Source organism: Mastacembelus armatus, chromosome 16 (assembly GCF_900324485.2).
Source record: "Mastacembelus armatus chromosome 16, fMasArm1.2, whole genome shotgun sequence".
Lineage (NCBI taxonomy): Eukaryota > Metazoa > Chordata > Actinopteri > Synbranchiformes > Mastacembelidae > Mastacembelus > Mastacembelus armatus.
Genome location: NC_046648.1, coordinates 13579489 through 13596791, shown reverse-complemented (window position 1 = coordinate 13596791; position 17303 = coordinate 13579489). Strand labels below are relative to the sequence as shown.

General features: G+C 38.6%; 1 protein-coding gene across 3 annotated transcripts in view; it reads left to right on the top strand.

The window, feature by feature from the left end:
* The window catches only part of dyrk1b (dual-specificity tyrosine-(Y)-phosphorylation regulated kinase 1B), a 79026-nt gene that overhangs the window by 34876 nt on the left and 26847 nt on the right, over window positions 1-17303 (top strand). For all 3 annotated transcript variants that reach the window (XM_026293725.2, XM_026293724.2, XM_026293723.2), the window contains exon 2: window positions 9435-9601. In XM_026293725.2, coding sequence (XP_026149510.1) covers window positions 9435-9601 — 167 coding nt within the window. The remainder of the gene's footprint in view (window positions 1-9434; window positions 9602-17303) is intronic.

Genomic DNA, 17303 nt, shown 5'->3' with positions numbered 1-17303 from the left:
TAATGGCAGTGAGAATGAGTAAGGCTGTTCTGTCACACAAAATCAACATATTTGATGTCAAAATCAGCTATCAGGAGTTAAACAACTACACGTACATATCAAGTCCCATGTTGCTGACTAATTGCTTGTTTTGTTTAGTAGCAGAGTTATAAAAAGTATGCCTAAACATCTGAAGAAATACACTTGTTAGACACTTTGAAGATTTCAAAGAGGAAGGGAAGCACTGAGCCTTCATATATTTAAATGCACAAGGAGAGAGATGAGACCTGAGTACAATTATTACCCAAAAGGTTTATAGCAGGAGTCTCAACCTACTAAAATAATGTTCATGTCCTGTGATATTTAGTATTAGAGAAAATTAAAGACTGTCATGAACTAATCTTCACCTTTCTACAAGGCACATTCTATATGAACAGCCAGTTTTTAGAGATTGTACTGAGCTCATCTTTCAGGCAAAGAAGTATGCTCACATTACACATCTAGCCTTTACGCTGGCTTCCTCTATCCAGCCAAACTAGAGTTGATCTTAGCAGTAAGGCTTCATGCTTTAGCTGCTAGCTAAATTTCAAACCTTTTAATGTTCCCTGAGCCTGTTTTCATCACTTTTAGAGTCCAGGATTAAAACTGAGAAACAAAGTTTGTAGAGCAGGTCAACCATGAACCAAGGGTTGGTTGTTCGATCCCTGGCTTCTGTTAAGTAAGACACTGAACCTCAAGTTGTCCATGGTGGTTGTTCCAACAGTGTATGAGTGTTTGTGTGTGAATGGGTGAATGGGCAAATATACTCATTTTCTATTACACAGTTTTAGAACTACTCAGTTCTACTCTACTTGACACAACTCAGTTTAGGTCATTTTCCATTACAATTACAATTACAAAGACCTCAACGTGGGCGTGGCCATCATAGTGCGATGGCACAAAACTGAAACATCCGCACCTCCACGAAGGACCATCGTGTTGTTTAGTGAGTAGAAAGAGTATAAAAATGGATAATAAACGGTCAGTTACCATTTTTTTTAAAAATGCCAGGTTTTTAATTCTCATGTCTGATGTGGTTGAATGTAGTGCTTGTGACTCCAGTAACGTCACTCCCTGTCCAACTCCCTGCGATCTGTTTGATATTTGCTCAGCTTGCTTGGGACCTTGGGCGAGGAGGTACTGCTATCAGGTACTATCCCCTAATCCCAAAACAACCGAGTCAAGTCGAGCCGAGTAGTGCTAATAGTGAAGCCCCAATAGTGTAAAAGTGCTTTGAGTGCACTTGAGTGTAGAAAAGCGCTATTCGAATGTATAACCATTTACCAAACCTCTGTATTTAGGGTACGGAGGCACTGGAATGACTTTGCTGGGGAAACATCATTCCATCCTTCTCTGACTTGAGTTGATATTTTATAACACTACTTGCTAAACATCAACATTGTCCTCGGAGGATGTGAAGATGTTTGTTTTGTGCCACCATGCTATGTTGATTTGTTTTTTTGTTTTTTTATATAAAGTCTATATTTTGATTATACCTGAATTTACCTTTGGGGATTTATGTTTTATCTTATTTACTTTTTCATCTTGTATCTGTGAATGACTTCTTGTGAAGGATTTCACTGATTAATATGCATTCAGTGCTATCACCTGTGTAGTCTACATGAAGATATGCTTTCTCCACTGTAATTTGAATTGTGTTGAATCATTGCTATGCCAGTCATTTAAGTTTTATTTATGTTACTGCACTGCATCTTCTTCCAACATGTCCTGAGAAAATGGTACTTTTTTGTGTCGATAGTGAGTACAGTCCATATTTCATGTTAATAGGTGCCATGTTTTAATTTTGATTTAAACCTCAATCCCCTAATCTCTCTGTTGTGTCCAGAAAAGGTCCTGACAGTGCATTTTGAAAGTATTCAGACCCCTTTCACCTTTTTCAGTTTTTTTTTTTCAACTGTAATTGTTTAATTTTTTTTCTCAAGCTACACTCAGTACCACCAGTAGTTTGTAAATTTATTAAAAAGGAAAAACTTAAATATTGCATTTCTAACCATTTCTCTTGATCCTTTCCTGAGATTTTTCTACACCTTGATTGGAGTCTACCTATAGTAAATTAAACTGCTTGCACATGTTTTGGAAAGGCACAAACCTCTCTATAGAAGGCCTCACACCTGGCAATGCATATCAGAGCAAAAACCAAGCCATTAGGTCAAAGAAACTGTCAGGAGAGTTAAGAGGCAGGATTGTTGTAAGGCACAGAGCTGGAGAAGGCTACAATAAAAATTCTGCTGAACTGAGCAGTCGTGGGAGAAAGTAAGAAAGGTATCCAAGAACCCAATGGTCACTGACTGAGCTCCAGAGATCCTGTATGGAGATGGGACAAAGTTCACTGCAGCCCTCCACCGATCTGGGCTCTATGGTGGAGTGGCTTGATGAAAGCTGCTTCTCAGTGCGAAACTCGTGAAAGCCTTCTTGGAGTTTGCAAATAGCACCTGAAGGACTGTCAGACTGTGAGAAACAAGTTTCTTTGGTCTAATGAAAGAATTGTTTGGCCTCAATTCTAAACGTTATGTCTGGAGGAACCATGGTGGGGGCAGGATCATGCTGTCAGGGTATTTTTCAGCAGCAGGGACTGGGAGACTGGTCAGGGTTGAGGGAAAGCTGAATGTTCACCAGTGCTCAGGACCTCAGACTGGGCCAAAGGTTCAATTTCCAACAGTACAACATGGTTTAGGGACAACTCTGCAAGTTCTAAAGTGGCCCAGCCAGAGCTCTGATTTTAGTCCTGTAAAACATCTTTGGAGAGTCCTGAAAATGGCAGTCCACCGACGGTGCCCATCCAACCTGACTTGAGCATGAGAGGGAACAGATTTGCAAAGAAGAAGGGCAGAAAATCCCCCAATACAAGTGTGCAGAGCTTGTGTCATACCTAAAAAAAAAAAAAAAAAAAAAAATTGAGGCTGTAATGGCTGCCAAAGTACTGAGTAAGTGTCTGAATATTTATTTTAAATGTGATAATTCAGTTTTTCCTTTTTAATAAATTTACAAAATTCTGTTTTCATTTTGTCATGTGGTACTAAGTGAAGATTAAGAAAAAAATGAATTTAAATAATTGTAGTATCAGGCTGCAATTTAACAAAATTGCACAAAAGTTAAGGGGGTCTGAATACTTTCTGAATGCACTGTATATATTTTCTGCAGCAGAAGTAGATTAAAGGTAAAATAGATGCAACCACAGTGTCCTCCACAATTATTGGCACCCCTGATTAAGATTGGATTTTAAGCTTCTAATAAATTCATTTTCTTTTTAAAAAAATAGAACCAAAATTCAGAAAAAAATAGAAAAATCCAACCTTTAATTGAAGTACAATTATTCAGTGAAAAACAAAAAGGTAAGTAGGTAAGAAAAGGCATTTTCCTTGCATGCCTTCCAAACAGCTTGTTGGCATGTAGATAACGTCTGATGGTTGCTCTGGACACATTGCGACTCCATGATGCCACTATTTGACACAGTTCTCTAACAGTGAGCTTTGGAGATTTTTTTTAACTTCTCCTACCATCCTCCTCACAGCGCGCGGTGGCAAGATAAACTTGGGTCCTCTTCTATCCTTGTTTGCCACTGTTCCAGTTGTTTTATACTTCTTAATGATCCCTCTGAATGTTGATATGGGTAAGTTTAGGCGAGTGGCTATTTTCTTGTAGCCATTGCCTGACTTATGAAAGTCGACACACATCTGCCTCACTTGAATAGAGTGTTCTCTTGTCTTTACCATGTTGAAGAGTAAGAAAGAGAAACAGGACTCTGTGTCATGTCATATTTATACCCCAGGGAAACAGGAAGTCAATATTATTAATTAAAAGTTTCTAGATACTGTGATCATCTTTAAAAACTAAAGTAAAAAATAGAAAAATGCTTGTTACATTTTTTTTTTTTTTTATAGGAATTGTTAGGGGTGTCAATAATTGTGGAACAGCTGTTTTTATAAGAACAATTTTTTTTTTTTTCTTTTTTTTTTAAACATTTATTTTATTTAAAGGTTAGGGGTTTTTTTTCCATTTCTGTGTGAGATTATGCTTCTGCAATAAAAACTACATATATTTTGCAGCTTTTACCACATCTTAAACAGGGTTGCCAATAATTGTGGAGAGCACTGTAGTTTAGTGGTCCCAACATTTGCTGAGAACAACCTCTCTTTTACTAAAGGCAGTGTTACTATACCGTCCAAAGCAATACAACACAACAGGAAGTAGCATTGTATTTTGCCTTTATAATGTTAAGGAAAATACAGTTAAGGTCAAAGGATGACCTTAACCTTCATGTTGTTTAGAAAATTTGCAACTTAATTTGTTTAAAAATGGATATCCTCATATAAATCATTAGAGCAATGTTTGCCAGGGCAGAAATGGACTGTAGTCACTGCAGTCAACAGTCTGCTGTATGTTGATTGGCTATAAGAAACTACAGTTTAATTTACACACAGATGATCAGATGTCACCTTACAGCGGGTGACATCTCTTGTTGCAACAGTGCAACTCTTTCTCAATTGCTAGCTGCAATAAATCCTCAGTGTCGCTTTCAGGAAAGAATTTATTGCAGCATACTAGTATTAGTCTGTATTCATTTTAGCTAGTAGTAACTGATAATATGGAAATGTACCATATATTAATCTAATATGGCTAATGTTATCTGCCAGTACAAGTCTATCACAGATAGGAAGCAGAACATCTGTCACTCAGTAAGTAATACAAAATAGTTTTGCAGCAATTTATAGTTTGTTTACCTGAGAGTACTGACATATTTTGTGACAGTAAAAATATCCGCTCACTAGTCATAGTCATGCTCTTAGTCATATCTTGGTCAAATCTTATGGAAGTCCAATAGTCAAAATTAAGAATTCCATACTAAAAGTATTTGAGATTGTTGAATATTAAAAAAAATATACTAATAATTTTGTTGTTTCTTTGCACTTGAAATATTATGTGGTCCAGCTTGTCAGCAGCAAAACTTTCTGACATTACATGTGGGACATGTTTTGATTATTGGTAATTTAGCATAATGAATTCCGTTGCTTTGCATATGTCCGTTTGTAAGCACACATATGCCTCTTGTCTTAGTGTTCTGTATAATAAGTCCATTAGTGCCCCTTAATAGCCCTTTTAGACTGACACATTCACACGTATCATACCGACCTTAGGATATCTCTAAATAGGTGACCCTCATCCTTCACAGCCACAGTCTGACATCGGTCAACATCTGCTGTCTGAAAGGGGCAGAAAGTGTCAAGAAACATTGTGCTCCTAAGGAGCAACAGACATTCCTGTTTGGTGCTCCTAAGGAGCAACAGACATTCCTGTCTGGTGCTCTTAAGGAGCAACAGACATTCCTGTCTGTCTCCACTTTAAAGTCCCGGATCATTTGATCAGGGACTAAAAGGGTGGAATAAGGTAGACTAAGCCACTGTAGTGGCTGCAGAGCTGTACTGGTACTCTTTAGTTTTTCAAGTTTCCTTCTTTGTCTGTCTCCTTTTTCCTTTTGTTTGCGCAGTCATAAAATGTAGTTACACGTTGTCTACACAAGGTGAATAGTACAAGTGGGACATTAGCAGGGCAGCAGCTCCACAGGGGTTCATGTGTGTCTACACCAGAGGTGTTCAGGCACAGTATTTAGTTCTGGGTCACTTGTGTTCTTGTAACTGGGCTAGTTCATAGCGCTGTGGTTACACGCATAAAATCCAAAAAACAGTTTTCAAGTCTAAAACATACTTCAGCTTGGATTGATAGGCATATAGCAAAGGTAAAATGCAAACTTTCATTTAGCCTGTGTAGCTGCATAGCTGCATTGATTAAGATCGTATTTTCACAGAAGTATCTTGACTTAATTTCACACCTTTAAGTAAAAGCTGACTATGACAATGACTGTATTTATATGTGTGCCTGTATCTTATTTTTAAGCTTATTTGAAATATAATGTTTACATGTAATATTGTAAAGCGAGGGCAGCACAGTGGCTTGGTGGTTAGCACTGTTGCAGAAGGTTTGAAACGCAGCCTTCCTGTGCAGAGTTTGCATGTTCTCCCCATGCTTGCATGGTTTTTCTCCGGGTACTCTGGTTTCCTCCCACAGTCCAAATACAAAAGTCAGATGGATTGGTGATTCTTAATTGCCAACAAGAGTGAGTGGGAACGTGTGTGGTTGTTCATCTATATGTGTGGCCTTGCGATGGACTGCCAACTGGTCCAGGGTGTACCACTGCCTTTCACCCAAAGATAGATCCCTTTAACCCTAAATAGGAATAAGTGGGTAAAGATGATGGATGGATGATAAAACGGGTATACAGCTGCACTTATAAGTGGGTTTTGAAAAGACTGTAAAAAAGCTAATGGCATCCTGAGACCATAACAATCAGCAATCATCTCAAAAGAAAACTTTCCATGCAGTATGCTGTGGATGACATTTGATAGTCTTATGTGATGTACTATTTTTATTACCCATTTGGTATGTGCTGTGGATTATAGACTGTATCAATTCTTTGAATCTCTTTATGCTGAAGTAATTCTGTCAGACACACTACAAAAAATTTAATCAAGACTTGTTTGTAATGTTTCTGTCAAAGTGTATGTGTTGTCCAGCCTGGTCATTTGGTTTGAACAGCCCCAATATGCTTTGACACTCAATCATACTCTTTACAGTTCACTAACACTCACTAAACCATACTTTGATTGCTGTAGCTGTTATCATGTTCAAAACTTGAGTGCAACTTCTGTGCCACTTTTGTGTGTGGATATGAAGCTCAAGGTAACTTCAGCTCCATATTTTTTTAAGCCTTCCAAATGCTGAAAAAATCTTAAGATTTGTTCACAAGGATGTACTTCAGTCCATTTCAGATGATTTAGTACATGTTTTTTTTTTTTTTTTTTTTCAGGAACTAAATGCCTCACATTGAATTTCTGTACCACACCTGATTTGAATGAGTTTGTTGTCTATACTCTATTTGTTTACATTTGATAAAACTACAGTATAATATCAAGTAGCTCTCTTTTGTTCTGTTAGGCTCTCACTCAGTCTCTGGACTGGACTTGTCTCTAACTCAGCATGTTGTGACCACATTCTTGATTAAAACAGATTTGGTCACTTTACAGGTAATACAACCACATTTCTTTCACTCTTCGGTCACTCTGATGGACTCTGGTACAGTTGGTGCATTATTGTTTTTCATCATCTAGTAACTTGTCAGCAGGAAGCATAAGTTTATGACTAAACTGAATTACTCTACAGCCTGGAGTAAGTATCCTCTGTAATTCTAAATGTTGTTGCATTGTACTGAAAAGCAGATTGATAGTCAGTAGAAAAGGGAAATGCCTCAAACTGAGGCCTATTGGCAAATCACCTGAAGAAGGGAAGGTTTGCAGTAAGGGATGCAGGGATGTATATATGATTTCGGGATGAATAGGAGAATAGTAGTTTCAGAGGTAAAGAGATTTTTGAGAAAGCATAAAGCATGATGAAATGGGGAGGAGAGAGGGCTGGTAGGGTGCGTTTAGTTGCTAGGGGAGAGTATGTCAGAGTTGAGAGCCAGACCTGCTATTGGAAGCTACTTGCTTAGCAGTGGAGAAGCAGAAGAGGGGAGAGAGAGAAGTAGCTAATGAGTATTGTAGGTTGGTTGCTGAGACAGCACTGGGTTTATTTATAGAGTGCTCGCCAGCCTGCCCTTAGATACCGGCAGCGAATCAGCTGACAGAGAAAGAGGGGGCCTCAACCAATGGTAGCACAAGCAGGGGGATGCCAGATTGAGGAAGTGCTGTGAGTGCATCTCAGTCTTTTAAAGAGACGATGCATATTTCTCAGTACCAGGCAGATATTCTTTTTCTCTAGCGGTGTCATATTTGCAAGCAGGCCAGGACCCAGAGCACCTCAACAGTTCCAATGACTGATTAGATTACCTGGAATCTTAACACATGTACTTCAAACCAGGGGTTCTAAGCTGTTGAATGGATTTAACAGGTGTATACCCGAAACAAGTAGTATTGTTCATAGATCTCAAGAGTTTTTGCATTACACACTTTTTTACTCATTTTCTAAATCTAAGTTTGGTAATCTAATGGTCTTTAGCCATAGGCCCAGAATAACCTGCTTTAACAGCTCTGGTTTTGTGGTATTGTCAGCCTGTTCAGTCATAGGTTTTGCACATGGGTGCACAGAAAAGATATTGATTTCATACAATACCAGTCACATTCCTACCTTTAGCTGTTTTTGACTATTTATTTGTTTTCATTTATTTATTTAGTTATTTTTTACTTTAGTGCAACCAAAGGTAAGAACATGAATGTTGCTTGTTGTTGAACAGGATTCTTATTGCTCATGACAAAGCTTTATTTAATTAGTATGTCTCTCCTGTTGTGGAAAGCTCATTCATGACTAAATGACACATTTAAATGTGGTGAAAGTGCCAACAATGATGAGGGAATTCTAATATCTTTCTTTTCAGCCACTAGAGGGTCTAGTGAGACTCAAAATAAATCTCCTCCATAAATTTCCTCTTCTTCCTTCTCTATTCTAGCTTAGTCATATGCTAGCTTAGACATGAGCTGCAGATGCTTGGTTTTAACACAAATGTTTGCATTAAAATCCATGAGTGACTCCAATTCCTTGGGAGACTTCAAGCCTTTAGTGTCTATAGGAATATAATGCTTATTTAGTTTTTGTTACCATTGAGTCTTTTTGCATTATTGCTTTACAACTTGGTTTGTTAACCTTACAGTTAAATCTAAAGCTCAAAAATTCTCAGCCTCGTCAAGGCGACAAAGAAAGTTCCAGATCCACACCCCTTACCCTCCAGGTAATTTTTGAGCAGTCAATTATTCAGTAGACCTGTAGGATTTTCTCTAACTCTTTTTATGTGCTGAATTCTAAGTATGTCATGATGAGGTGTAGGGAGGAGGTGTAGGGTTCCCCTGTGAAAGCATAATCATTATAAACATTCTTTTGTCCATTAATCAGTCAAACTAATTAATGAATGGTTTTGTGGTCATGAACAAGGGGGTGTGGAGACCTTGTGACAATTGTTAATATTGATGTCATATCTATGTGCAGGGTGTTGGGTAGGGGGTTTTGGACAGATATCTGTCCATTATGATTGTAATTGTTTTTGGCATGGGCAATCTGTATAATTTTAGGTAGTTTGTATTTGTATGAAATTGTTTTAATTTTATGTCTGTGCAGCAACTTCTCTAAATCCAAATAAATTTTACCTATGGAAGACAGCAAAAGTAACCTTAACCTTGCGTCCATACTGGTTCTTCACAATTCATTAATGGCCAGTACGGAAAATAATAATGATGTGATGTGATGGACATGAGCCAAAGTTTGTGGGTTGTACCAAAAGACAGAGACAAGAAACAGATTCGAATGATGTGGTTTTCATCTAATGATCTCTCTATCTCTCCCTCCCTCCTCAGGTGTAAGCAGCTCAGGATGTCCGCCCACCTCCTCCTCCTCCTCCTCCTCCTCCTCCTCCTCCTCCACTGCCCAGGGCTTCTCCCTCGCTGAGCCAGCCATGACCAGCCAGCACACACATACACATCCCTCCTTCAGCTCCATTCACTCCATGGCCGAGCAGCAGCAGGTAATACAACAGTCTTAACACCTGCGCTTTTGACCTAGGAACTGATTGTAGTTCGCCTGATGTTTAGGTATGGCCAGGAACATTAGGTATGATGAATATTTGAATAGTCATTAAATTTACAAAAAAATAAATAAAATACAAAAAAAATATTTCATGTAACTATGGTTTTGTCTTTAAAAATCAAAAAACACTGTTTTCACTTGCTTTTACTGGCACCTGGAAAAATGGCATAATGAGGGGACAGTACATCATTTGCAAGCAATAGAAACATGAAACATACAGACAGTAAAAGCCATCAAAAATTTCTATGGGTAACTTAAGGAAAATGAAGTACAGTGCAAACTCTGACAGCTCAAGTTAGCATATCTTAAATCAACAACTATGCACATCGAGCAGGAATCAGGGGTGTGGTTTGCACATTAACAGTCATTTTCTAGCTTGGTCAACCAAGGATTGATAATGCAGTATTATGGCCCTCATAATCGTCACAGACCAGGGGTAGGCAACCTTTTTGATGTGCTGTGCCATTCTATTTTTTTCATGGCAATCACTGTGCCATTTTATTAGGGTTAGCGTTGCTGTCAACAGTGAATCTATGGGTAATTATTGGTCCTGCGTGTAATGACTGAAATTGAGTCTGACCTATGTTAGCATGAAGAGTGACTGAATTGCATCCAAGAAGGCAGAACATAATGATAAACGTCAGTTGCCTGGTAACAGCATATAACAACTGCCGTCTGAATGTGGTAGAATTAAAAATTAGAAATTCCGGCCTGACGCTTTTTTATGGCCCCAAAAAGAGTTTAATGACACCATTACCCATACAACATTTGTAATTAAAAACACCCCTGTGGTCTGTCTATGTAGCAATAGTTCAACAGTCTGCCTTGGTATCTAGGAAAAAAATGTACGCCGTGATACTGTATAAACCATATTTACATGCTGTGACTTTCATATAAGCAATTTGAAATGCGTTATGAACAGTTGTTACTTAGCTAACTAAAAATTAGACAAAGCATTTTAAACAAATAACAGACATGACATTTCCCGAAGTTACTACCGTTGCACATACCATTGACCAGAGGTGGAAAAAGTACTCATATTCTATACCTAAGTAGAAGTACAGATACTTGTGTGTAAAAGTAGAAGTATTAACTCAACTCTTTTACTCAAGTAAAAGTAAAAAAGTAAAGGATCTTCTCCTGAGTACGCCAAATTAATTTAAATTACTTAGTTTTGATCATATAGATAAGAGCAGTGTATCAATCAAATCTGTAAAGGGTCTAGTTTTATTTGTATACACTCATAATTAGAGGTCGACCGATCTATCAGCTGAACCGATTAATCGGCTGATTTTTTTGCACATTTTTAATTAATCGGCATTGGCCCATTTCACTGCACATTAGGCCGATTTATAGGCAGGCATATCTGCGACCTGTTTAGCGTTGTTGTGGAACACGTGAAGACGTGTTGTGACAAGCAGGTTATCACCACCGGTGTTTAGTGAGCTGAAAACTGTCCAGAAACGGTAAGAAAGTACTTATCTTTCGTTTTTAATTTAGCCTTATACATTTCATTGGTTGAATATGAAGCTACTTTTGGAGAGCGATTGTCTGGTCTGTATTGTTAGTGAGCTGTAGTTTAGGCTGTAGACACGGGTACCAAAACATGCTAACAAGCCCAGCGGCTAAATTATTATAGTCGCATACACACGGCTTCAGCTATTGATGGCCGTTGAAAACCATTCGTTTCCAACACGTAATTACATTGTAGCGTATTAGAATTGACGCTGACCGCCATGTGTGCAACAAATCTGAAAGCAGACGAATATTCTTGCTAAAACACGCAGGATAACTTTCCTCAATAAAGGTGTCTGTGCGTCTGACACACGCAACACGGGCACGATGCTCCCACCAAAAAATACACTTTTAATGAGGAAATGTGCATGTTTTAGCCTGAAGTTTTGTCTGAACTGCTCGTTTCTACTTTGACATGCAAATGACTTGTTGCATATATTGGTTGTTTACACATATTCTTAGACTATGGCCCTTTGAATTATAGCAGTGTCTGTCAACAAACATAAGGATCCAAAACATATTAGGATTGTGATGTGCATGGAATAATGTAATTATAGAAAAAGTGAGTTTAAAATGACAAATCTTCTTGGGTTTTTTTTTGGTTTTTTTGTTTGTTTGTTTTTTTTATGATTAGTCTGATGGCTGAAAAGAAATTTAACCCAGTATGGCAGTATTTCATTCAGCCAACATCATGGAAGGCCAAGTACAATACCTGGGAGCAGAAAAAGCAAGGACAAAAAATACTACAAATATAACAATAATACACTTTTTATTCCTGGGCACTTTTATACCTTGTGAGATGAAGGGGGAAAATTAAAATTGGCCAAACAAATCGGCCAAAAGAATCTGCATCATATATCGGCCATCGGCTGCCCTGATTTCTAAATATCGCCATCGGCCAGAGAAAACCCTATATCGGTCGACCTCTACTCATAATAACAAAACGCTGTGCTTTTGTAAAATAAAGAAAGCAGACAGTGGACGCTCTCTGTCAATGAGGCGGCTGAAAAGCAGGAAAGCTGCAGGACCAGACAGTATCAGCCCCAAACCGCTCAGGGACTATAAAGTATAGCCTGTATTATATTGCTAATTTTAACTTTGTCACATTACACGCTTTTGCTTCTGCTATACACTTTGGTAAATACTTTAAATTTGATCATTTTTTGATATTTCTGCATGAACACTTGGTTTTCTGCCTTTATACTCTGTCATTTCTGTGCGCTGTCATAACAAATGAATTTCCACGCTGCTGGGATTAATAAAGTTCATCTTATTTTATCTTATCTTGTCTTCTTATCTTCTATCGTCTCTGTCACCTGTCTTCACAGACATGTAAATAAAACAACCTGAATCTCAGTGAATACTTGCCTCAAAAACATGAGAAATATATGCATAGAAAGCTTGAAATGTCTTTATTTAAATGAAACAATTCAAGTCGAAACAGTTTGTCGTCTCACCTCATTATAGCTAATGTGATCCTGTCTCGCACTGAGTGCACTGTTCTGATGGAAATAATCTGAGGTGAGCCAGGTAAAATGTCAAGCTCATAGAATTTACTTACTTTTTCTGCGCGTTTGGATGACGGCACGTTACGCGGGTGAAGAAGCGCTTCGGATCGTTGCAGACTAAGTTTGCTTTGTCCTCAGAGGAAAAACGCCACTCAGATGACGAACATTTGCATTGCATTGCATTGCAGTAATTCCCTCTCAGCCACATTCCTGACTGAAAGGCTCATTATACTCACTCATTATGGTACAGATACCTGAAAAATCTATTTAAGTACTTTCTACCTCTGCCATTGACTGATAACACTAAAAGCTAATGTAGCTCCATACATTAACTAGCACTTGTCCTCCAGTATTTGTGCAATTTTTAATTATGTTTTTACAACTGGGCATACCTTTAAACACATAAATGGCAATACTAAATTAGAAAATCATCTACCTTCTGTTCATGTTATGTCGCTATCTTTGACCAAAATTACATTGTGTTTATTCAATCTGTACTCATAAAGACGAAAGATAAACCATCGGTTGCTGTCTTATAATGCCCTAGTCCCATTTATATTAACCCTCAGGGGTCAACGAACGCGACGGTGCGTTTTGTGGCATCTTCTCCTGATAACGCCGAAATGAGCTTAAATTACTCTGTTTTGATCATACAGGTAAGAGCAATATATCATTTGAATCTGTTAAGGGTCTAGTTTTATTTCTGTACACTCATAATAACAACAAAACGCAGTGCTTTAGTAAAATAAAAAAAAGCAGACAGCGTGCGCTCGCTGTCTTCTCTCTCTCTCACCTGTCTTCACAGACACGTAAATAAAACAACCTGAATCTCAGCGAATAGAATATATGAATAGAAAGCTTGAAATGTCTCCATTTAAATGAAACAATTTAAGCCGAAAAACAAATAATCTCTTTGTATGTAATCGGTATGAAAGTAAGGAGCGGTTCCTCACCTCATTATAGCTAATGTGATTCCGCCTCGCACTGAGCGCACTGTTCGTATGGAAATAATTTGAGGTGACCCAGATAATTATGTGCATACCCCTGAGAAATGGCATAAAACGTCAAGCTTCATCATAGAATTTACTCACTTTTTCTGTGCATTTGAATGATGGCACGCTACAAGGGTGAAGAAGTGCTTCGGATGGTTCTAGACAGCAATGAAGTTTACTTTGTCCTCAGCAGAATAACGCGACTCAGATGACAAACATTTGCATTGGCATTGCATTGCAGTAATTCCCTCTCAGCCACATTCCTGACTGAAGGCTCATTATGCAGCTCATAATGCGAGTCTTTGTCTTCTCAGGTAAATCACATGATTATTCATGATCAGGCACACCTACTTGCATATGTCTTTTCTAAACAAAAAGCATCTTAGAAAATTTAAATCAGTGTATTGTTTCCTGTGAATGGGTGAACAAGATGATTTTCGCATAATTTTGAAGCAAACACTCTAGGCTACAAGATGCAGTTCTCAAAAGTCTTGTGAAAAAATGTTCTGCATGTGTTTTATGGCCTTATTTTAGTTTTTCACTAACCATGCATAAACGCTGTTTTCACAAATCACAATCATGTATAAACTTGCTGCTCACATATTATTGTAGCCCAGTTTGTGCTGATTACAGTGTTATGAGACTTTAGCCATTAATATGTTTAAAAGACACTGAAAAAAGCACAAATGTCAGGGCATGTCAAAACTTGTCCAGGGCCCCAAAACACCCTTAGACCCCAGAGTGTTAATGAAGCACAATTGTTTCGGGCAACAGCCATTCTTCAGTGTGCTGACTGTTTAATCATAACACAGGAGATACTAATAAAAATACTTGCCACTTGGCAACCACTTAGATGATTCTAACACCACTTCCTCTGCACATACATTGCACAGGCAAAAAATATTTGTGACGGGTGACAGCACCATTGACTGCAGACAACACCTGCACATTATGCACATGAACATTGCATACACATCCACATACAGTCACTGCGTTTTTCACTTTCCCACAGTTTTGATAATTAGTTCAGAAATTTCTCGTTACCTGTTATATCTGTATCACTTGGAAGGGATATTTTCTTTAAGCATACATGAATCTTAAATTCACAAAACACTAATCTGTTGTGGAAGTGCTTTCTGCCTGCTGTCTCCTGTCATTTAGTATTGTTAAGGACAAAAAGCCCATAAAGAACCTATTAACGTTCATGAAGGATTGTTTTCAGAGGCAAGAAGAACCAAGAGTCTGGAGTCAGTCTAGGATCATATGAAGAGACCGAAGACACTGGGACAGCCTAAATCTACAGAACTGCAGCAGCTTTTCCAAGGTGCTGCAAAGTACCAGGAGATACTGTGTGCAGGTCAAACCAAAGAGAACTGCTGCTAGTTTAAGGGCAAAGAGTGCTGCAAATACTGATTAGTAGTTAGTAGTAATACTGATTTTAGTGCCTTAAACTTTTACACAGTACTGTACATATATTAACTATAACGTTTCTATTGTGTAATTGGTTATACAGATTTAAAACAATTATTCGTAGTTTATCCAGAATCATGCAGTCCTGTGGTGAATGGGACAAATTCTTATTTTGTTTGTTATACATTTGACTAAAAGTTGTAGGAAAGATTTGTAATTGAACATTTTTTTTAAATTTAGGGACTTTCTATGTGATTTGAGATGAACAGTACTTATTTTTTTTCTGCATTGCAGAATATGTGTTTGGTAAATGCTTGCTGAAAACACATACACTAGTTTGGAAACTAAAGTCACTGGCAAATAGATTCAGTCAGTTTCATGTGTCAAGGGAACTCAAGTTAAATTGTATTAATATATTCTTCCACAGTCTAAAGACATAGAGGTTGGAATTAGGTTAAATTTTGACGCTAAATTCTCTGTAGCTATAATTGTGAGTGCCTCTCTCTCTCTCTGTGTTGTGCTGTTCAGAGTGTACCCCATCGCCTGGCCAGTATCATACCCTGGATTGCCGAACAAGCAGTAGATGATGGATATCCAAATATCAGACCTGCATGTTGTAGGCTAAAGTGTTTACTTCAGAGAGCTGTGAATGTCATCTTGTTGACACATTCACAGTAAAGAATACACCGATTTAAATTTTCTAAGACACTTTTTGTCCAGAAAGGCCATATGCAAGAGGGTGTGTCTGAGGACGAATAGTCATGTGATTTACCTGAGAAGACAAAAGACGCACTGAACGACCAGACAAAGACGCGCATAATGAGCCTTTCAGTCAATGTAGATGGGCCGGATTAGTGCAGCACAATACAACACAATGAGGAGCCAAACGATCCTCATTTGAGTTAAAATCAGTGTTTTTACTCTGAGGACAAGCTAAACTATTTGTCTCTGTGTGGAATACAAGAAGCGCTTCTTCACGTCCGTGACGCGCCATCATCCAAATGCGCAGGAAAAGTGAGTAAATTCTATGATGAAGTTTGATGTTTTATAATAATAATAATAATAATACATTTTATTTCATGGCGCCTTTCAAAGTCTCAAGGTCACCTTACAGATAGAAAAGGAAGCATACAGCATGATATACATAGAGTGCATTAAAACAACAGTAACAAGAATACATAAACGGCGGGAGAGAATGTAAAGGCAAAAGCGTGGATTATCTAGGAAGTGGGCGAAGTACAGTAAAAGTAAATTGAAATACAGAAACCCAGATGACAGAACAACAAATATGAAACAGTATGAGACAATATGAAATAGGCAGAGGGTGGTAGGACATCACGGGCTGCTTTGAGAAGTTAAGAGAGTTAGGTGGAAAACGCTATACGGAACAGATATGTTTTGAGTGATGATTTAAAAGTTGATAAGTCCGGAGACGACCGGATGCGATGAGGGAGAATGTTCCAAAGGCGGGGCGCAGTGTGGCTGAAGGATCTAGCGCCCATGGTGGCCAGGCGCGCTGTAGGGGTGCAGAGGAGAGTGGAACTGGATGAGCGGAGAGGACGAGGCGGAGAATAGATATGAAGTAGTTCAGTGATGTATGGTGGGGCAATAGAGTGGAGGGCTTTGTAGGTGAGAAGGAGGATTTTATAGTTTATACGGAAGGACACAGGGAGCCAGTGAAGTTGTTTAAGGACAGGGGTGATATGATGTGAGGATGGAGTTCTGGTGATGATTCGGGCAGCAGAGTTCTGGACAAGTTGAAGTTTGCGAAGTGATTTGAGAGGTAGACCAGTGAGGAGTGAGTTACAGTAATCCAAACGAGAGGTGACAAAGGCGTTAATGAGTATTGCCGTGCTATCGGTGGTGAGTGAGGAACGGATGCGGTTTATGTTACGGAGATGGGAGTAGGCCGACCGGGTAGTGGTATTGATATGCTGAGTGAAGGAGAGAGTACCGTCTAGGATGACACCCAGGCTTTTAACTTGGGGGGAAGGGGGGACAGTATTGTTGTCAATTTGAATGGAGAAGGTGCTGGTTTTAGAAAGGGTGGATCTGGTGCCCACGAGGAGAATTTCAGTTTTGTCAGGGTTGAGTTTCAAAAAGTTATGGGTGAACCAGGATTTGATATTATGTAAGCATGTAAGGAGGGAGGGAGGGGGGAGGGTAGAAGATGGAGCAGCAGAGAGGTAGAGCTGGGTGTCGTCTGCATAACAGT